This window comes from Chiloscyllium punctatum, chromosome 42 (genome assembly GCF_047496795.1).
Source record: "Chiloscyllium punctatum isolate Juve2018m chromosome 42, sChiPun1.3, whole genome shotgun sequence".
NCBI lineage: Eukaryota > Metazoa > Chordata > Chondrichthyes > Orectolobiformes > Hemiscylliidae > Chiloscyllium > Chiloscyllium punctatum.
In genome coordinates this window covers 10,214,166-10,237,809 of record NC_092780.1, presented here as the reverse complement: position 1 = coordinate 10,237,809, position 23,644 = coordinate 10,214,166, and the positions used below count along the sequence as shown (strand labels likewise).

The window sequence follows — 23,644 nt, the reverse complement described above, 5'->3', positions numbered from 1 at the left end:
CTGTGTGAGAAATGTTATTCCTTCGGTCCCTTTTAAATTTTCTCCTCCTCCCTTAAACATTGGCTTCCTAGTTTTCAATTTCCCCCACTCTAGGGAAAAAAAAACTTTGGCTATTCATCCTATCCATGCCCTCATGATTTTTATAAACATCTAGAAGATCACCCCTCAGCCTCCGACATCTGGCACTGCTAAATCATAGCATTGTCCCAGTTTCTGGAAAGTGGCATCGATTCTGTGGAATACTTTCCAGAACTGGAACAAAAAGGACAAGTGCTCTGGTTTCCTCCCACAGTCCAAAGATATGCAGGTTAGGTGGATTGACCATATTGACTTGCCCATAGCGTCCAGGGATGTGTAGGTTAGGTGAGTTATTCATAGCGCAACACTGTGACTTAGTATGGAGTTGAGAGTGTGCAAACTCCATACATATTCTCCCTGTGTCTGCATAGGTTACTTTCAGGTGCTCCAGTTTCCTTCCACAATCCAAAGATGTGAATGTTAGGTGAATTAGCCATGCTAAATTGCCCATAGTGTCCAGGGATGTGTAGACTAGATGGGTTAGCCATGGGAAATGCTGGGTTATGGCAATAGGTAAAGAGTTGGGTCTGGGTGGGATGCTCCTCAGATGGTTGGTGTAAACTCGAGGGGCTGAATGGCCTGCTTCCACATTGTAGAGATGCTATGATCACCATATTCAGCTCCAGTCTTACCTCTGAACCAGAAGATTTTAGATTCAAGCCCTCTCCAGAGATTTGATCACATTATCCAGGATAACTTGCCCAGTGTCTTAGTGAAAGGGTGCTACACAAATGAGGTATTAAACCCTAATCCATCTGCTCTTGTGTGGATCCTGGTGTCTTGCTATTTATCCCACAACCCATATCACTAAAGCAAAGTTTATGTGGTTAATATTCCATTCATATTGATGGGAGCTTGCTACATGCACAAATTGACAGCTGTATTTCCAACATTACAACAATTCAAAAGCACTTTATTGGTTTGAAAGAGTTTTGAGACATCTTGAGGTCACAGAAGACACTCATAAGTTCAAGTTTGCTCTTTCAGGTTTGGACTGAGGCCAAGTCAGAAGTAGAGCATCATTCTGGAAAACAGAATTTTGTTTTTTACACCACTATTCTAGTTGTTACTGGAATGATAATTACTCAACTTAATTAACTGTAAGTGAACCATAAATGTAAGTCAAACAGGAGCAACTGATTTGGTCACAAGAAGTAAAAAACAGCCTTTGGCAACAATTAGAACATTCAGATTAAGGTGGAAGCAAATCTCAAAGATAGATTTGAATCCTAGAAAACAATGTCAACATAACAACAGGTACAAGGAATAGGAAGCAAAGAACAAAAAACATTTAAGAAATGAGTGAAAAAAAATGCTGAATTATCATAAGTATTGTAGAGCTTTGGGAATGTGGAGGATTCCAAAGCCATAATTGAAGAAAATACAATAAGAGCCAGCGAGGGCGGGATCAGAGCAGGGACATGATGACACATCCTTTGTACCTGGAATTGTGATTTGGAATTGATGGGGGAAGAGCCATGGTTTTCTGCTGTTCTTTGCTGAATCGCCATTGGATATGTGTAGATTGTCGTTGAGGTCAGGGAAGACCAATGCTGAATATTAGTACAAGTGGATAGCCTGCTCACTCTAGCTATCAAGACCTAACACACAAACAGCAGCAGGACAATGCATTGGAAGGTTTCCCATTGTCTAGAGGAACAGTGTCACTGTGTGTAAAGAAGACAGCACTTCTGGAGAGGAGAGCGGAAGCAAATCAACATAGTGTACACCATCCTACAACTTGATAATGTTACTCTAGAACTGGCAATATTCAGGACAAAGCAACGGACTTCATCAAAACTTCATCCTCACCTTCATCATTTAATACCTGTAGCACCAAAACATGTTGGCAGTAGAAGATGCAATATACAGGATGTACTGCAAGAACTCACCAAGGTTTTTCACCTTCTGAGCATCTGCCAGATGTGCAACCTCCACCACCCAGAAGGATGATTGGTTGCAGATACATGGGAACACCACCACACGCAAGTTCCCCTCCAAGCTATTCACCATCCTAACCTGGAAATATAACACAGTTCCTTCAGTGTGTCACTGGGTTAAAATCCTGGAGCTCCCTTGCTAACAGCATCATAGGGATACCTACATCATATGGACTGCAACCATTCAAGATGGTCACACACCAGCAGCTTCTCCAGGGCAATTAGACATGGGTAACAAACACAGGCATAGCCAGTGATCCCCACATCCCATGAAAGACGTGTGGCTGAGAAAGCGCACTCAGGAGCATTGTTGGAGGTTAGATGAAAAGCAGGAGATGTTCTAGTTGGAACTGTCCCATGAGGTCTTGAGTCAGTCCTCCTGATTATTTACTCTGGACATGGGCGTGGCTGGCAAGGTAAACATTTGTTCCCCATCCCTAATTGCGTTTCAACTGAGGAGCTTGCTTAGCCATTTCAAAGGGCAGTTAAGAGTCAATCACATTAGTGTGGGCCTGGGATCACATGTAGGCCAGACCTTGTAAGTACAGCAAATTTCCTTCCCTGAAGGGCATTAGTGAACCAAATGGGTTTTTATGACAATCGACAATGATGCAAAATGTTCTTGTTCGTTCCACCAGCTGTTAACCTTTTATATTAATCCAGTGGAGAAGGAGAAAAGCAGAACTGGTCACAGATATAGCATACAGCTGCCCCAGTTTCTAGAAAAGGGCACAGCTTCTGTGGAATTCTTTTCAGTGCTGCAGCATAAAGACCATATTCAGTGTCATGGTGGTAATACTCTTGCCTCTGAACCAGAACATCGTAGATTCAAGCCGATATTCTGGTGCCCCAGGACTGTACTCTGTATGCAAAGTAACTCCACATGAAGATGAACCACGATGGACTGAGAGAATAGGAAGCATTGGAGCAAACAGGAGGAGACTGAATCATCCATTCAGATGATAGTTGGGAAAGAACGGAACAGATAGATGATGAAGGGGTAAGAAGCTGTGAAGTGAAGGTAATCATTGAAATTTGGGTCAATATTTCAGCTCAGAGGGGAATGTTTCTTTCCATGCTCTGATGACATGACCATCGAGGTGGAAAGAATCTGTTTCTCTTTCAACTGAGATTGTCTCTGTAATTTGATCCTGAAGTAGTTAGTTGGTAGCTGGGAGGTGCAGAGAAACCTCGGGTCAAAGCACAGGGACAGTCAGCACTGAACTATTCTTCCCTCTATACATATCTCTCTCAATCTCCACGTCTATTGATAGCTGGTTCAGAGTTACACTAGCATAAGGATCCACCCATAATTACAGCAATTCGGTGATATAGTTTTATATAATCGTAAAACAAAACACAGTTGCCACAGCTTTTAATTACAGATTTTTTAAAAAAGTTTGAATTTGGTTCTCTGCCATTGTAGGATTTGAGTCCACATGCCTAGAGCATTAGGCTGGCGTGCTGGATTACTAGTGCATTGCCATCCCAGAATCAGAGTGACTGAGCTCAAATTGCACTGTTTGCCATGATGGGGATTTGAACCCATGTTTCCAGAGCATTACCCTCAGCCTCTGGATTACTTGTCCTGCAGCTGTACCAGAGGTGACAAGAGCAAAAAAAAAGCAGCAAGCGGTAAGGGTGTGGGAGTCACTGCCTGAGTGTGTGTGTTGGAGGTAGCTTTAATTAGTTTTCAATAGGGATTTGGACCATTATCTAAATAGGGTGAGGTGATAGTGTAGTGGTATTATTGCTAGATTACTCTTTCAAAATCTCATGTAACAGACTTGGATTCAAATCACAGCAAGTTGGATGGTGGCAATCGCAATTCAATTGAGGAAGCAACGGTGAAGTGAGAAAATAACCTAAACTTAGATTGGCAGGTGGGTGGGATCCTCCACAGCAAGGAGGCAGGAAGGAGATACAGTCATCAGAAATAGTAAATTGAAGAGGCAGGTCAGGCTGGAACGCAACAGGGAGCAAGGAATGCCTGTTGGATTAAATTGCATCTACTTCAATGCAAGAGAACTGACAGGTAAGGCTCAGGACATGGATAGGTGCGTTGGACTGGGATATTATAGTCATAACAGAAACATGGCTCAGGGAGGGATAGGACTGGCAACTTAATGTGTCAGGATACAAGTGCTTTAGGTAGAGGAAGGGGAGTTGCATTTTTGATTTAAGGCGAGTATCACAGCAATACTCTGAGATTAAATAACCGAAGGACCATCCAGTGAGGCTTTGTGGGTGGAGCTAAGAAATAAGAAGAGGGTGACGACGTTATTGGGTTGTGCTATAGACGCCCAAATAGTCAATGGAAATTAGAGAAACAATTATGCAGGGAGACTGGGGAGACTTGCAGGAGCAATAGGGTTGTCACAGTAGGGGAGTTTAATTTTCCTAACATAGACTGGGACTGCCAGAGCGTTAAAGGCTTAGATGAGGTGGAATTTGATAAGTGCGTTCAGGAAAGTTTTCTCAAGCAGTATATAGAGGGTCCTACTTGGGAAGGTAAAATTTGATCTACTCCTGGGAAATAGGACAGAACAGGTGATGGAGGTGACAATAGGGAGCACTTTGAGACCAGTGACCATAGTTCTATTAATTTTAAGATAGTTATGGAGAGGGACAAAACTGGTTCAAGTTCTAAATTGGGGCAAAGCAAATTTTGATGGAATAAAACAGGAGCTCGCAGGGGCTGATTGGAGTAGTTTGTTTGTAGCCAAAGGGACCTCTGGTAAGTGGGAGGCCTTTAAAAGTTAGATAGCGAGAGGTCAAGGTCTATCTGTTCCTGTGAGGGTGAAGGGCAAGGTTGGCAGGAATAGAGAACGCTGGGTAAAGAGAGATATTGAGGCTTTGACCAGAAAAGGAGGAGGCATGGCTCAGGTCCAGGCAGCTGGGATCAAGGGAATCCCTGGAGGTATATAAGGGATACAGAAGTTTATTGAAAAAGGAAATCTGGAGGGAGAAAAGGGAACGTGAGATAGCTTTGGCTGAGGAGATTAGGGTGAATCCAAAGAGGTTATATAAGTATATTGAAGGAAGAAGAATAACTAGAGACAGAATAGGGCCCGACAAGGACCAAATTGGACATGTATCTGTGGAACCGCAGAAGATAGGCAACATCTTAAATGAATATTATTCCTCTGTGTTTACCATGGACAAAGACACAAAGACTTGGGAACTTGGGGAAGTTAGTGGTGATATCTTGGGGACAGTCCATACATATCACAGTAGAGGGGGTGTTGGATGTATTAGAATGTATGAAGGTGGATAAATCTCCTGGTCCTGACCAGATATATCAAAGAACACTGCAAGAGGCTAGAGAAGAAATTGCCTGGGCCCTCACTGATATTTTTTCATCATCGTTAGCCATGGATGAGGTTCCAGAAGACTGGAGGGTCGCAAACATTGTCCCATTATACAAGAAGGGCTGCAAAGATAAACCTGGAAATGATTGACCAGTAAGCTTAACATCTGTGGTTGGTAAGTTACTTGAGAAGATCCTGAGTGGTAAGATATACATGCATTTGGAAAGACAGGGTTTGATTAGGAGTAGTCAGCATGACTTTGTGAGTGGGAAATCATGCCTCACAAATTTGTTAGAGCACTTTGATGAAGTGACCAGGAAGGTTGACAAGAGCAGGGCAGTATACATAGTCTATATGGATTTCAGTAAGGCCTTTGATATGATAGGCTGCTCTGTAAGGTTGGATTTCATGGAATCCAGGGGGAGCTGGCAAATTGGATACACAATTGGCTTGATGGTAGGAAGCAGAGGGTAATAGTGGCAGGGTGCTTGTCAGACTGAAGGCCTGTGTTTAGCGGAGTGCCTCAGGTGTTGTTGCTGGGCCCATTGCTGTTTGTTATCTATATCAGTGATTTGGATGAGAATGTATAAGGCATGATTAGTAAGTTTGCAGATGTCACTAAAATAGGCTGTATCATGAACAGTGAGGAACATCATCAGAAATTGCAGCAGGACCTTGATCAGCCGGGGAAGTGGGCCAAGAAATGGCAAATGGAGCTTAATATAGATAAGTGTGAGGTGTTGGATTTTGGAAAGTCAAATCAAGGTAGGAGTTTCATAGTGAATGGTAGGGCCTTAAGGAATGTAGTGGAACAGAGAGAGACCTTGGAGTTTCGGTGCACGGAACTCTGAAAGTAGAGTCACAGGTAGACAGGGCAGTGAAGAAGACTTTTGGCACACTGGCCATCATCAGTCAGTACATGGAGTATAGAAGTTGGAAAATTATGTTGCAGTTGTACAGGATATTGGTGAGGCCTCACTTGGAGTATTGTGTTCAGTTTTGGTCACCTTGCTGTAGGAAGGATGTCATTAAACTGGAAAGAGTGCAGAAGAAATTTACAAGGATGTTGCCTGGACTCAAAGCCTGAATTAGAGGGAGAGGTTAGACAAGCTAGGACCTCTTTCTTTAGAGCAGAGGAAATCAAGTGGGGATCTTATAGAAGTGTAGAAGGTCATGGACAGGGTGAATGCACTCAGTCTTTTTCCCAAGGTTGGAGAACTGAGGACTCAAGGGCATCAGTTTAAGGTTTAGGAAAAGAATAAAAGAGAACTTGAAAGGCAACTATTTTGTACAGAGGATGGTACACATAGAATGAGCTTCCAACAGAAGTGGTTGAGGCAGGTACATTAACAACATTTAAAAGGCATTCGGGCAAACACATGCTCAGGAAAGGACTATAAGTATATGGGCTGTGAGGGAAATGGATGGACATTTTGATCAGCATGGATCAGGCTGGGGGACAAAAGGCCTGTTGTCAGACACTATGACTCACCTACTCATTCATCAAATAACACCAGGTTATAGTCCAACAGGTTTAATTGGAAGCACACTAGTTTTCGGAGCGACGCTCCTTCATCAGGTGATTGTGGAGGGCTCAATCGTAACACAGAATTTACAGCAAAAATTTACAGTGTGATGGAACTGAAATTAGACATTGAAAAATTGATTGTCTGTTAAGCCTTTCATCTGTTAGAATACAGTGATAGTTTCACTTCTTTCATGTGTAAATCACAAAACCTTTTTTTAAAAGTTGCATTCTCGGGTTAGCTGTTAACAATGGTGATAGCTAGACAATATGTTGAAGGTGTTAGCCCCCTGTGTTCTCTGTCTATGCCGTGATGTTTAGATTGATTCTAACCTAAAAAGTGAGATAACAGAGTTTGACATAAATTCATGCAGTTTTTGAGCTCAGAGTTCTACATGAATGCATACAAATTTGTACTTGCAGAGTTACATTGTACTTTGCTCAAAAACTGTATGCATTCATGTAGAACTCTGAGCTCAAAAACTGCATGAATTTATGTCAAACTCTGTTATCTCACTTTTTAGGTTAGAATCAATCTAAACATCACGGCATAGACAGAGAACACAGGGGGCTAACACCTTCAACATATTGTCTAGCTATCACCATTGTTAACAGCTAACCCGAGAATGCAACTTTTAAAAAAAGGTTTTGTGATTTACACATGAAAGAAGTGAAACTATCACTGTATTCTAACAGATGAAAGGCTTAACAGACAATTAATTTTCAATGTATAATTTCAGTTCCATCACACTGTAAATTTTTGCTGTAAATTCTGTGTTACAATCGAGCCCTCCACTATCACCTGTTGAAGGAGCAGCGCTCTGAAAGCTAGTGCTTCCAAATAAACCTGTTGGACTATAACCTGGTGTTGTGTGATTTTTAACTTTGTGGACCCCAGTCCAACATTGGCATCTCCAAATCATTCATCAAATAGTTAGGGTATGGACAGTGTGGGGGAGACAGCTTCGATTAAGGCAAGCAAGATGGAATTAGTTAATTATTTGCATTAAAGATACTGTGCAAGGAAATGTGGGCGAGAAAACATGAGATTTTCTCGTGCCAAAGATGCTCATTTAATGACCCAGTGTAGGCATGATGGGCCAAATGGCCTCCTCTGTGCCCAAACACTTTTGTGATTCTGTGAAGACAAAACATTTGTAAGGTGATGTGGTGGAGTGGAGTTAATGGAGTTGCTTATGCATCGAGCTGCCACAGATAAAATAGGCTGAAAGCTGTCTTCTGAATTGTAACCATTTGACACTTTGTTTGATTCCCGGTATGGCAGGCTGTGGATGAACAAAGCCTGGGTATTCCACATGAAATTCAGGATGTGAGTTGGTCAGACATGACCTCACATATTATTGGTGCTGACCTCACGCGAATGGACAGCAACCAACAACAGCTGTGAAACACAGTGAATACTTCCACATTGACTGGCCAAGCTACTGGAGAGCTTTGGGACAGATCCGGAGGGAGTTTTGATCGTATTAAATCTCAGGAAAAGACTTGTCATCAGCCCACTAATTGCCTGATCTTTTCATTTCTGACCAGGCACATCTGCCAGCCAAGTTGAAAGGGAAGCCGGAGCAAGCGTCAATGCTACTATGGCTGATTGTGCCTGCAAGCTTGATGTTAGATGCTGTGGAAGCTAATTGCTCTGATATCCCAATTGCTATGTCACAGAAACCAGCAAAGTATTCTTACTGCTGAGCGTAAAGATGGAATTAGTTTTAGTTATTTTGATCAGTTTTAACAAAGTAATAACCCAAATGTAACTTTCACTTCTAATCTGAATGGCCTTCGGTCTCCCCCAGATTGTTCTATGATTACCCATTGTCCCACTTGCCATCCTCCACCTTCTCTCAGAGTCTTGTGGAGTTGCTAATTGCATCCTGAAGTACAGTCCCAGGCACCTTGGGCCATTGGCCATTTACTTGTTCTAATGTGTGTCTAGTTGCCTGTTCTATCACATTTATGTCTGCGGTCTTCATGATGACAGAATGCTCCAGCTTATTTCTCCAGTCATTCATGGGAAAAGCAGAAGTTGCTGGCAATGATGATATTTGTTGCTCAATCTCTATTCTTAAAGAATCATCCGTATTGCTGTGGGTCTGGAGTCACATTTCAGCCAGACTGGAGGAAGTTTCCTGTAGGATATTATTACAGCCACTGATGGTACCTTGGCTGTTTATTTCAGAGGCCTTAATGGAACTCCACTGGTATGATGGTGGGCGTTTGAACCCATGACCCCATTTGTTTGGGTCACTGAATTACTAGTTCAGTGACATTACCCATTATGCCACTGCCTCGCCAGTAAAGAGCAATCAAAGATAACCAATGTCATGAAAATAAATGCACATGCAGGATTCATGCCATCAGTTCATCCTTTCGATAAAGGTCATTGTTGATTTTCCTCCCATTTTCCCCAATTCATTGGCAATGGTAATAATTTGAAAGCCTGATTATAGTCCTAGTTTGAGAGGATGTTCAAACATGAAATCTTCCATGTTTTCTTAGGTTCCTTGCATAAATATACAACCTGCTCATTAATGTAAACCATAAGGCAAATTTTCTTTCTGTTCTGTAGCTAGGGCACTGCTATTGTGCTAAAACTATTTCAACTAACAAAGAAGAATTCTTAATTAAGACAAGCTTCGTATTTATAGATGGTATAGATTCTTCCTGGGTAAAAGTTTTGTTCTTGTTCATGGGATGTGAGCATTGTGGGTCACATTCACTGTTGGGGACTAGCTACCAACTTGACTACTGCTGTACATGCGATACAGGTACACGTTAGATACTTCTAGCATTTTAACCCAGCAATGAAGACAAATCACTGATACATTTTTGAGTCAGGATAGTGTATAAATTAGAGGCTGGTGGTGATCCTTTGTGTGTATTCTTGAGGTACAGGGGACACAGATCGGGAAAGTGTTATTCAAGAAATATTCGGAATAAATGTTATGATTCACGGGGTTAAGGTTTGTCAGATTGCAGCCTAGGTGCACAACTGGTATTGCAATCAACAATTATTTCCTTACAAATAAAAATCAAACAACTTCTAAAACAGGGAGTCAATGTCAATTTTACACCCCACAGGTTTTGTGTTAATGAGGGAACAAATGTGGGATGTGTCTTAAACACACACAAATGATTTGTTTGCCAATATTTTCAGCAGCTTGTATGGTAAGAATTTTGTCAGCTCCCCGATTCCTCCTGCAATCTTTCCCAGCTGTGGTGGGGCAGCTGTTGCTGCCAAATCAACAGAGATGCCGAGTCCTTAATCCAGCCACTGGCTGTTTGAAGGGCCTGTGCTATAATCAGAGCAAAGGGTGTGGCATGGGCTGCATTCTATACTTCTGATTGAATATCACAACTGAGGGCAGATGAACCTGAATTCTTCTCCTGCCACCAATTACCCTTCCCTTCAGCACTACATACTGAATGTAGTTGGGAACTAATGACATTTGTGCTATCCATTTGTCAGAAGTACTGATGATGTGCTATAAGAAGATTTATTATTGTTCCAGAAATTCATTTTAAAAACACTTAAACCTATGGCTCCAATTAGACTGGAACAGGGCAAAAGGTGATGTAGTTTATTGGGAGATGCATTTCACTTGTGGAGGGGGGGGGAATGGGAGTTGACGAGCAACTGAGATTACTCAAATTCTCTCCTGTCCACGTCACTCCACACAGTTTCAGCTATTTGCAGCATTGATAGACATCAAGAACTTGCGTTTGTATAGAGCCTATAACATAGAGAAACACCCCTCCATTGAGTTTCACCATTAGCAGGAGAAGGAAAGGTTGAAACAGTCCAATTTGAGGAAAGTTTAGAAAAGGGTTGTGAAAGCTCGGTGAAAAATGATTCCTTTCTAAGGCTGGAGTCAGGAAAGGTTAAGAGTGATGTTTCACTATTAATGGTTCACCAACGGCTAGAGTCTGAGAAATGTTGCATTTGGTGGAGATGGATAGGGTGAGAGGAGCTGTGAACAGAATTACACATAGGAACAAGAACTTTGAAATTATTGTGCTGTGTAGGAACCTGAGAAATATGAGCGGAAGAAGGAGAGTTCAGGCGACAGGTAGGAGGCTAAGAGGAAAGTCAAAAATATATTATCTTCCCCTGATGTTGGTGGGAGTCTCGAATACAGGGCCCGAAAGAGTGGTTGAGTCGGAACATTTAAGCAATATTTAGATATTTACTTGGGTTGCCATTGCCTGTGGAATTATGAGCAAAGAGCTGGACAGTAGAATTAATGTAGTCAGATTGTTTTGACTGGCTCAGTGCAATGGGCAGAATGAACCCCTTCAGTGCTATAAACATCTATGAATTTGAGGCCATTCAGCCCATTGTGCCTGCTCTACCATTCAACTAGATCTTCTACTTCAAAACTAGTTTCCTGCACTAGCCTTGTATCCCCGATATTTGTAGCATCTATACAATTATTGATCTCTGTTTTGAATGCACTCAGTGACTGACCCTCCACAGCTAAGGGTCAGTTCAGCATATGAAAGTTATTGAAAGTAAGAATAAAAGAGAAGTGACTCTGTGAAAGTTACTGGAGCAGTCCCAAGGGGATAGGAATTTCAAAATGGCAATTGGCTGGTGTTAACAAATCCAATGAAAGAGATTTTGAAAATCTTCAACCTTTAGTGGAAAGGTAAAAGTGGAAGCTTAATTAAAGAACAATTAGCAAATTTATAGGGATCAAATCCATAACAAGAATTCGAGTGAAGTGAATGGAGTTGCAAAACAAATCTGTTGCTGCACCATATTCTGATTCCTGTTGTTTGATGCTCTTGTTCCTCTCACTGCATTCACGTTGTTATCTGTAACTTCACCCAAATCTTTGAATACTTTACAAGCTAGGACTCAAACCTCCAGCCATTTTGCCTCCATCCTGTAGAATTCTCTTTCTGAAGTCTCTATGATCTTAAGTTGGGTTTGAACTGATTCCGCTAATTAAGCATTTGCAGCGGGTAATTGAAAGTCAACACATTCCTTCGGTCCGAGAGGCCAGGAGCGGTTGGGGAATATATTCGATGGAGTTTTGAAGGATGTGGGGAGATCTTGTTGAAACTTGCTGAGAGGGGCCTGGATAGTTTCCACTACCAGATGTTTCCACTAGTAGGTGGGATGTGGACTCGAGGGCACAGCCTGAAGGTGAAGGAATGATAGGGATGCCTGTTTAGAACTGAGATGAGGACTTGCTTCAGCCAAAGGGAAGTGAATTGTGGAACTCATTGCTACAGAGGGCTGTGGAGGCCAAGTCATTGAGTGTCTTTATGACAGAGATAGATAGCTTCTTGATTTAATAAGGTGATCAAATGTTACAGGGAGAAGGCAAGAGAATCGGGTGGAGAAACATATCAGCCGTGATCAAATGGCAGAGGAGACTCAATGGACCGAATGGCCTAATTCTGCTCCTATATCTTATGGTCCAAACAATCACCATTATTAACATGAGCTTTCAGTTCCAGGTTTAATAAGCACATTTAAATTCCACTAGCCACCACAGTGTAATTTGAACCTTAGTCCCCACAGTTTTTAATCTGAGTTTCTGGATTAAGAATCCAGTGAAGCTGCAAGTGAACAACTCCAAAAAGATCAGGAATTCGCCTGCCTCTGACAAACCTGTATTTTGAGATGCACACAAAGCCCTTTGCTTTCCCCTTGTTTCTTGTCACCTGGTGTGAGCACACCCGATCGTTCCTTGACTGGTAACAGCTTTGTGGCTGAACTCAGGTTAGGGATTGGCCAACACACACTAGGCTTCGAGCTTGATCTCAGTCTAGACAACAGGTGAGGCCTCAGTACCCTGCATGAAACTGTGAAAGAAAGCTTTGCTGGATGTCGGGCAGCACTGTGGCTAACACTGCTGCCTTGCAGTGCCAGAGACTAGGGTTCAATTCCATTGTTTTTGTGAAGTTTGTACATTCTCCCTGTATCTGCATGGCTTTCCTCTGCGTGCTCTGATTTCCTCCCATCTTCCAAAGATGTGTAGGTTAGGTGGATTAGCCACAGGAAATGCAAAGCTATGGGATAGGATTTGGGGGGGAGCTGGGTCTAGGTAGGATGCTCTTTAGAGAGTCGGTGTGGACTCAATAGGCCGAATGGCCTGATTCCACACTGCTGGGGCTGTGTGATACTCTGTGGATTGTTTTGCTTCTTCTCTACGACTGGCAAAGGGCAGCTTAATGTTCAGAAAAGACAAATAGCCTTCTGAAACTCCTTTTTCTCTTCTGTTCTTTTGTCGAATCCCTCATTCTCGCCTCTAGATTTCATTATTGCCACACACCTGGTTAATTTCCTACAATCCATAAACTTGTGCATGTCCAAACTCTGTAGCCTATGTCTTAACTTGCTCCAGACCCTGTTTACCCATCGCCTGGTGCTATCTGATCTATACTGACTCCCACGTGAGCAATGCCTCAGTTTTACAGTTCTTAACCTTGTTTTCAAATCCCTGTATCACCTCACTCCTGCTTGTTTGCTGATGTTCGTTCCTGCAGCCCAACAATGCTGTCAGATATCTGTGCTCTTCTGAACCCTGACTTCTTGAGTACTTATCATTTACATAAAATCATTTGGATGTGAATGTAGGTGATATAGTTAATGAGTTTGCAAATGGCACCAAAATTGGTAGTGTAGTGGACAGCGAAGAAAGTTACCTCAGAGTTACAACAAAACCTTGATCAGATGGGCCGATGGGCTGAGGAGTGGCAGATGGAATTTAATTTAGATAAATGTGAGGTGTTGCATTTTGGAAAGGCAAATCAGGGCAGGGCTTAAGATAGTAAATGGTCTATGTCAAGATTAGATTGGTGCTGGAAAAGCACAGCAGGCCAGGCAGCATCCAAGGAGCAGGAAAATCGACGTTTCGAGCAGAAGCCCTTCATCAGGAATGTAAATGGTAGGACCCTGTGGAGAGTTGCTGACCAGAGACCTAGTGGTGCAGATGCATAGTTCCTTGAAAGTGGAGTCACAGGTAAATGGGGAGGTGAAGAAGGCATTTGGCACACTTGCCTTCATTGGTCACTGCATTGTATATAGAGGTTGGGATGCCATGTTCTGCCAGTACAGGACACTGGTGAGGCCACTTTTAGAATACTATGTTCAATTCCGGTGTCTTTGCAATAGGAAAGATGTTGTTAAACTTGAAAGGGTACAGAAAAGATTTACAAGGATGTTGCCGAGATTGTGGAGGTTGAGCTACCAGGAGAAGCTGAATAGTATGGGGCATTTTTTCCCTGGAGCATCAGGGGCCAAGAGGTGGCCTTACAGAGATTTATAAAATCATGAGGATCATGGTGAATAGTCACGGTCTTTTACCCAGAGTAGGGGAGTCCAGGACTAGGTTTAAGACGAGAGGGCAAAGATTCTAAAGGGACCTAGGGGGCAACTTTTCAGTCTGTGGTGGAGATGAGGTGGGGAACTCAAGCTGCCACAGAAAGTGATGGAAACTTATACAACTATGACATTTAAAAAGCATCTGGATGGATACATAAATAGGAAGGGTTTAGAGGAATATGGGCCAAATGATGGCAAATGGGACTAGATCAGTTTAGGACATCTGGTTGAAATGGACCAATTGGACCAAAGGATCTGTTTCCTTCCTTTATAACTTTATCCTGATTTCAGTCACTCTGTCATTGAGGGTTGTGTCTTTTGGCTGCTGAAGGTGAGGTTCATGAAGTTGCTCCCTAACCCCTGTCCTGTCTCTCTACCTTACTTGCCTCTTGTTGAAGGCTGCTTAAAATCTGCCTCTTTGACCAAGTTTTTGCCCATATGCCAAATCTAACCGTACGTAGGTAGGTGCCATCACTTATTTTATCATGCCTCTGTGAAGCAGTAGACCATGCGGTTGTATTGAAGATGCTATATACATACCAACCATAGTTGTTGCTAAATTGAATGGACAAAAAACTTGACTTAAGAGGGTAGCATGCTTTAGGGAACCCTCCTGAAATTTCTGGAGTAGCTTGGACACTGGGAAAAGCCACATGGATATCTGCGTTCAGTTCACCAGCTGTTAGTGAGACTCTGCCCCAAGGATGGAGTCTTCAAAGATTTGCCCTATTTACTGGGTTGGAGACTGAACAGTGAGCTGCTGCAGGATTGCTGGGGTTGCTGGAATCACTTGTGTTAACACACCAAGAGGGAGCAGGAAATGGTTACACAAAGCAATCAAATTCTCAATACCAATTGAGAATGGCACAATACCAATGAGGGCTCAATTGTTGGAATACCTTGCAACTAGACAGTTCCATTCATGACTTTCTGACAGAGATTAGAGGTTTCAGTGCATTCTTGCATGATGCTGTTGCATAGGTATTTGCACCAACCTATAATCATGTTTTCTTCAAATGATGGGGTTTAAGTTATTGAAAAACTTCCTTCAGAACTCCACTGTTATATTTGTTTGATGGAATTAATACGGGTGTTCCTTAGCAACACTTCACAATCATGATGAGAATTTTATGAAACAGGACGCCATTGGTATTTCAGTTCCAACTTTGGTTCTGGTAAAGAATCAACAGAAGTATCCCGGCAACTTTTATATGCTCCTCCCCATCCCCTACTTTCCTGGTAGAAACTCTTTATGGTCATGATGCCAGATTCAGCTCTGGGATCAGATGGTCTTGTTTTCATCACGGGTAACTGGAGTTGTGGGCCGTTTCGGACTGAGATGAGCAGAAATGTCTTTACCTGGAGGGTGGTGAACCTATGGAATTCTCTGCCACAGAAAACAGTTGAAGTCAAAACATTGAACATTTCCAAACAGCAGTTAGATATAGTTCTTGGAGCTAAAGCAAACAAAAGGTATGGGGAGAAAGTGGAAACAGGGTATTGAGTTGCATGATCAGCTATGATCGTATTAAATGGTGCAGCAGACACGAAGGGCTGAATGGTCTCCTCCTGCTCCTGTTTTCGATATCTCCAGTTGAAATAACCTCGATGGCAATCTTCTACTGAGTGAAGAACTTGGAGGAGGTTTGTGACTTTGTTCTCTCACATATAGCAGTGATCTATTTATCCGGTATAGTCAGGGCTGCTATAGAAGTCTTCTGTAACTCGGGAGTTATGTGATACAATGTTCCAAACTGCTTTTCTTCAAGACTCTGGGTTCAATTCCATCAACCATCATAGTGCTGCTCTGTTTTTCAGGTTTTAGTTGGCGGGACATTATATTACAGGACTGTTGCTTAGTGCTGCCATCTGAATTGGTATCAGAGTCAACCGCAGGGATCAGGCTTAATCTAATTTGCAGTGGTTAGGAGGGTGTAATGCTAAATAAGCAATAACGAATGCAGCATTTCAGGCAAGGGAGTGGATGGAGTTAATTGGTAGGGCTCTTGTGTACACTGGTAGTGTCCCTACCTTTGAGTCAGGAGGCCCAAGTTCAAGTCCCACCAACTCTGGATGTGTGTAATACCATCTCTGAGAAGCTGGAGTGAGACTATTAACAGTATTAACTGAGTCACTTCATACATCTCTGATAAATGTTTTGCTTCCTTGCTGCAGGTATTGAGAGAGCAGCAATAGAGAAAGTTGGGACTGAGTTACAATGGGAGAATGGAACTTCCTCAGCGATCTACTCGATTCCATCAAAAGCCACTCACCTTTGCTGGGTCGCATTTGGCTCCTGCTGATGGTGATTTTCCGAATTCTCGTCCTGGCCACGGTGGGCAGTGACATTTTTGAGGACGAGCAGGAGGAGTTTGCCTGCAACACACTGCAGCCAGGCTGCAAACAGGTCTGTTACAACAAGGCCTTTCCTATTTCACCATTCAGGCTCTGGGTGTTCCACATTGTGATTCTGTCTATCCCGACCCTGATATTTGTGGCCTATGCTATGCACCTGTCCTCGAAGGGTGCGAAGGAAGAGCGCGTTCGCATCGTCCAGAAGGAAGGGCTGGCTTTTGAGCAGCCAAGGATACAGAAATTATACATGATTCACGTGATTCTCCGTCTGATCATTGAGATTGGCCTCATCATTTCTCAGTTTTTAATATTCGGCTTTACAATCGAACCCCAGTTTCTCTGCATCGGTTTCCCATGTCCTCACACTGTAGACTGTTTTGTTTCCCGTCCTATGGAGAAGACCGTGTTTTTGATGTTCTACTTTGTAGTTGGCATTCTTTCTGCAGTTGTTAGCTTTGTAGAATTGGTCCACGTTTTTCGCAAACTGTTTTTACAGGAGGCCACTGAAAGCCTGCGAGCAACAGAATCGGTCAAACAGTGACTATGAGAAAGGTAGGGACTCCCACATAGTGCAGTTAATAGACAAGAGAGGTGCAATCAGCCATAAAACCAGCCATTCTGATATGGAGTCCACTCATAAGAGCAAATCATTAGACAGCAGTAACAGTGCAAGATCCTCACGATCAAGTACAAAGAAAGCCCCTCTTCATATCTAAGAGGAGCAGGCGTAGGATCTGATTGGTCATGGACTGGTATATCAAACAACTTGCAAGCAAAACATAAATGCCAGAGGCTGAAATCTTCAAAAGTACAAAATCAGGTCTGATCAGAACCTTCTGTGGGTTAACAGAGGCAGAACAAAATTGACTTCATTCAATCCCAGTTTCACTCTGTCCCGATGCTTGTATTTTTTTTGGTTTGCCTAATCCTTGCTATGGTTATTTAAAGGATTGCTGTCAAAACAGTGAAAGTTGTTAAAGTATTCTGGAAATTGACGATTTTTTTTTAAAAAGGGCACAGAGAATATTTCCTCATGGAGTGTGTGTTTAAGTGGGATGTGGGGGGTCAGGTTGTGGAAGGGCGGGAGGGTGGTTGGTCGAATCCATAATTCAACAGACTGCAGCAGAATGGATTGGATCTGTGAAGTCACTGACAATGCGGAAGACAGAAAGCAAAGTGACTATTCAATAAGTTGGCGATTTCTTAAATTTGGACAGAAAACGCCTTTCCTCTCCTTTTACTAACTGTGTTGCCTGATTAAATCTACAAAGGTCCTTACTGAAACAGATTGGGGATTAGGAGTAACCTATTGTGGCGAAAGCCTACAAACAACACAATATTACCAGTAGCCACTTCAATAACCCAGTAGCTAACATGAATTTGTGACGGTGCAAATGTCTCACGATTGAAGTTGGGTCTGGTTAGTTTTAGCTGGGGATTTGCAGGAAGGCATTCAGGGGCCTAGGGTACTCAGTGTGGTACAGTGGCTCAGTGGTTAGCACTGCTGCCTCACAGCACGAGGGTTTGATTACAGCCTCAGGCGAGCATGTGGAGTTTGCACATTCTCCCCGAGTATGCGTGGGTTTCCCCTGTGAGCTCTGGTTTCCTCTCACAGTCCAAAGATGTGCAGGCTGGGTGGATTGACCATGGGAAATGCAGGATTACAGGGATAGGGTCTGGGTGGGTTGCTCTTCAGAGGGTTTGTGTGGACAGGTGGGTAGATTCTATGGCTGGCTGTTGAGTCAAGGATCTGGCTCAGAACAGAATTCCCAGTTGTTGTCCAGGGTTCACACTTGCCTAAGGTTATCACCTTGCTGCAGAGATTCCCTGTCATCTCATGGAATCAACAGTTGATGCTGCTTCCTGTGGCAAAACCACTGAGGGCATTGAGAACAATTTGCATGTTTTTAAAAAATTTTGTACAACACTTCTGGTGTTGAGGGAACACAGAGGAGATGGACGATCATATGAACAAACCTTTTGGAATTGACTGAGATACCAAAGAGTGACTAAGGGTCGTGTGCCATGAAACTGAGTAAGCATCATGAGGTAACAATGAAAGCTGAGGGGGACGGAAATCACAGCGTTATCAGAGGAAAAATATAATGCAGTATTCCACAACACTTTTGTAATTAGAGTTGGCTGGTACCAACTTTGTACTGAAATACAACTGTGCTCAAATGTGAAATGATTCCTGGCAGTATTCATTGTCCACTCACTGTAGGAAATGCTTTTGATTGTACATTCTTTTTATGTGATTAAAATAATATTTTTAAACAAACAAAAGTGAAATTTTATGTTGAGCTATCAAGACACATTACCAGAGACTGGGACAAAGCTCACAGTAAACCTTTCCTTCCCAGAAGATAAAAACCAGCAATACCTGGGAAAGTATAACTCATCCTCTGTTTACGAGTCATCTTCAGAAATTAAATAATAGTCACCTTAGAGAGACAGAGAGAGAGAGAGAGAGAGACAGAGATAGTGCATTGATTTTTCAGTTCTAATTATAACCTGTCTGTTCTCAGTGAGGATGTAACAGCTATGGATTTGTCGCATGTTCCAGTCAAAAATGTTATTGCAAACAAACAAATTCATGAAACTAAGGAATACCCATGGAAGGTAAAAGAGTCAAATCTGAAAAGAGAAAACAGGACTTCATCCTTTTGCTCCCCATTGTAATGCAGCGCATGTTCCTGCTTGTAAACTTTTAAACATTGCTGTAAGTTACAGGTTCAGCAGCAGTGCATGTGGGATGTGTTCATACTGCAAGCCAATGTCAACAGAATGATGCAGTTCTCCCCCGGAAACGACCCATTTGCCTGTGAAATTCAGCTGCCCTTCACACATCCCACTCCTTGGGAGCAGACCATTTGAATGAGGGACTTGATTCTGTGGATCAGGTTTCTAGCACATCTTGCGTCAGAGCTGGACAGATAATGGAGCACAAATTCATCTCTCTCCTCTCCCCTGCTTCTGGGCTCTCAGAGGTACGGGGGAAGCACTGGCAAACTGCTCGCTCAGATTTCTGTATCTTTGCACTGTTGTGTTTAATGAAGGAGAGGAGGGGAGTTACTCATTCCTCTCCTCCACCATGTTCCTTCATTCACATGGATGTGTACTGAGGCTCCTTGAGACCAGCAACTCAGTTGACGTGTAGACAAGGTTGACCAGGCAGTGCATTCCAGTCGGTTCCTCCGAGAACACGCATTTATTCAACGTGAATTGGTTTTAATGCAATTAAAGAAGTTAGACTATTATTTGTTGAACACAAACTTACCTGTATTGGCTATAATGGGATTCTGGCCCCAATGGTTTAAATTCGCAATTTTCTTATAACGCTGGATCACTCAGGAACAGAACTATTGCGTTATATCAGAACAGACTGTACTCTGAACACATGAATAATGTTTTTCTCTCACATCCTTGCTTCATTTGCACATCACTTTAATTCTATGCCCTCTTACTCTTGTTTCTTTTTACAAGCTTCTCCTTATCTACACTGTCCAGCCCACTCATTGTTTTGAAAACCTCAATCAGATCACCTCTCCGCCGCCTTCTCTCCAAGGGAGAACAATCCCAACTTCTTCAATTTATCTCCATTAGCTCAAGTTTCTCTTACCTGGAACTATTCCAGGAAATCTTCTGCTTCTGTGCTCAGAACTAAAGGCTGTGCTGCCCTCAATCCCCTCCACTCCAGACAGGAACAAAATTAAATTGTCACCTTTTTGAATATTCAGAGTTGTCTTTTTGTTTCAAACTTGGGAATGGATAGAGATTGTGATCAGATTGATCTAATGGATCTTCTTGCATCTGGACCTCATCTTCCCATCATTATGTTGGCTTTACAACAATCTAATTATATTTTTAACATCATTTTATACATATTTTAAATGTATTTTTCTACACATCTCTAGTTGTCCAACATGAATTGCTTGTCTTAAAATTGTGAGAATTTTATAATTTAATGTGAAATGTTTTTTAACAAACTTTATAATTTAAGGGTATTCTCACTGAGATTACAAGTTAGGGAAAACCGAATTTCTGATTTACAAGCTAGGGAGTTATATATAACCAATCTGAATCCACTGATGATATTACAAGTTGTAGTTAGTTACACCTCCCTTACCACACACACACAAAAATCCTTCAAAATTAAAACAAACATAACACCCCAAAGTAATTCGGACACTTCTCCAAATTGGGTCAGAACGATGTGAGCTAAGTTGGACTGACACTTCCCAGTGCACTACGTTGATCAAGAATCACCACAAACAACAACACGTTTTACCTTCAGCTGCCTTCATAGGGTGGGGACATTATTCAAAAATGATGTTCTGCCAGGTATCCTGACAACACTTAACCTGCAATCAAACAATCTTTGAAAACTGATGATCAGAGCATTATTTCATAGCTGCGAGTTTGCTCTATGCAGGTAAAAACAATGACTGCAGATGCTGGAAACCAGATTCTGGATTAGTGGTGCTGGAAGAGGACAGCAGTTCAGGCAGCATCCGAGGAGCTTCAAAATCGACGTTTCGGGGCAAAAGCCCTTCATCAGGAATACAGGCAGCGAGCCTCTGCCTTTATTCCTGATGAAGGCTTTTGCCCGAAACGTCAATTTTACTGCAGCTTGCTCTATGCAAACTAGTTGCGACATTCTCTTCATAACAACAGTGGCAACACCTCAAAAAAACTTAATGGACTGTGAAGTGTTTGGAATGTTATAATGTTCCACCTAGAGCTAGATTTCGATGGACTGCAACTTGGCTTTCTCTTTTACTTTTTTAAAACCTACCTCCTTGATTAAGCCAGATGGCAGAGCATCAGTGTGGATCAGATTAGACTAGCTGAGTGATTGTTTTTTTGATGAGCTGAAGAGCCTGTACTTTAGACCTCAATGAATTTATTGCTGTCAACAACACAAGGTTTGATCACCATTCCAGCTTCCACCCTTTAGCCATGGTGCAGGTTGTGGAGGTCCAGTAGATTAGCCTTTGGACCGTGAACTCAAGAAGATAAATTCAACATCGTTGTATTGGCATTGATACTGTTTGAGTCTTACAAATGTCAAGTAGTCTGAGTGTTGATAAAGCTGGGTTGCTGCCAATTCCTGGTTGCCTTAAATCATTAGCATTGGGTCTGCTCCTTGAGATGAGATCCCTATAGTCAGTGGCAATTTGCACAGAACACAATAAGTTAGTTCCAGTGACCAAGAGAAAAATGGCAATTCTACACTTGGGTCAGCACTATGTGTGACATCACAAAATTACAACGGCTCAGAAAGAGGCCTTTCAGCCCACTGAACCGGTGTCTGCTTTATCACCTAGTGCTAATCTCCTGCCTTTCCCCCATATCCATGTAGGCCATTTCTGTCCACGTAATTATCCAAAGGCCTCTTGAATGCCCCAGTTGAACTTGCCTCCACCACATTTCCGGGCAGTGTCGCACCTGAACATACTCTAGCGACTTCCTGAATGAAAAACAATTTTCTCACATTGCACAATGAGGTGTAAATGTTCCCATGCCTACCTCAAAGGCAGAGATGGCAAGGGTGCTGTACCATCATTGTCAGCAGCAATCACTCGCTAACGAGTACAATTGTACACTTTGGAAATTCTGTGTCACGGCTTCTGTGGGGCCTTGTGTGGCTGATGACCTGCAACTCCGAACACACATTTCTCAGGTGTTTCCGGGAGGTGGAATTGGTCCTTGGTCTGGTGATCACTGGCATTCCTTTCTTTGGTTGCGTTTCCTCAATTTCTCTTGCTGACAGGTATTTTCAACTTGTGTTCCTTCAGGAATTTCCTGGGACTTCTTTCACTGGACCGTTGGAGGTTGAGGAGTGACATTATAGAGGTTTATAAAATCATGAGGGTGAATAGCAAAGGCCTTTTCTCCAGGGCAGGGGAGTTCAAAACTAAAGGGCATAGTTTTAAGGTTAAAGGAAAAAGATTTAAAAGGGTCCTGAGGGGCAGCGTTTTCACACAGGAAGTGGCTGCTTTGTGGATTGAAGTGCCATAAGAAGTGGTAGATGCAGATACGGTTTCAACATTTAAAAGAGATTTGGACAGGTACACGAATAGGAAAGGTTAAAAGAACAAAGAGAATTACAGCACAGGAACAGGCCCTTCGGCCCTCCAAGCCTGTGCTGATTCAGAGATCCTCTATCTAAACCTGTTGCCTATTTTTTAAGGGTCTTTACCCCTCTGCTTCCTGCCCATTCATGTATAAAGAACATTCTGATAAGACCATAAGACATAGGAGTGGAAGTAAGGCCATTCGGCCCATCGAGTCCACTCCGCCATTCAATCATGGCTGATGCGCATTTCAGCTCCACTTGCCAGCGTTCTCCCCGTAGCCCTTAATTCCTCTAGACAACAAGAACCTATCAATCTCGGCCTTGAAGACATTTAGCGTCCCGGCTTCCACTGCACTCCATGGCAATGAATTCCACAGGCCCACCACTCTCTGGCTGAAGAAATGTCTCTGCATTTCCGTTCTGAAATGACCCCCTCTAATTCTAAGGCTGTGTCCACGGGTCCTAGTCTCCTCGCCTAACAGAAACAATTTTCTAGCATCCACCTTTTCAAAGCCATGTATTATTTTGTACGTTTCTATTAGATCTCCCCTTAATCTTCTAAACTCCAACGAATACAATCCCAGTATCCTCAGCCGTTCCTCATATGCTAGACCTGTCATTCCAGGGATCATCCGTGTGAATCTCCGCTGGACACGTTCCAGTGCCAGTATGTCCTTCCTGAGGTGTGGGGACCAAAACTGGACACAGTACTCCAAATGGGGCCTAACCAGAGCTTTATAAAGTCTTAGTAGTACATCTCTGCTTTTATATTCCAACCCTCTTGAGATAAGAGACAACATTGCATTCGCTTTCTTAATCACAGACTCAACCTGCATGTTTACCTTTAGAGAATCCTCGACTAGCACTCCCAGATCCCTTTGTGCTTTGGCTTTATTAAGTTTCTCACCATTTAGAAAGTAGTCCATTCCTATATTCTTTTTGCCAAAGTGCAAGACCTCGCACTTGCTCACGTTAAATTCCATCAGCCATTTCCTG

General features: G+C 42.6%; 2 protein-coding genes across 3 annotated transcripts in view; one reads left to right on the top strand and one right to left on the bottom strand.

Annotated features, from left to right (window-relative positions):
- LOC140465716 (alpha-2,8-sialyltransferase 8F-like) overlaps positions 1–23,644 on the bottom strand; it is a 79,113-nt gene that overhangs the window by 53,383 nt on the left and 2,086 nt on the right. The gene's annotated exons all lie outside the window — the stretch shown is intronic.
- Positions 16,391–17,352, top strand: LOC140465540 (gap junction delta-3 protein-like). Its single transcript, XM_072561079.1, is given in 2 exon segments — positions 16,391–17,053; positions 17,055–17,352. Coding segments are annotated over 2 exon segments (852 nt in total). The 5' UTR covers positions 16,391–16,429; the 3' UTR covers positions 17,283–17,352.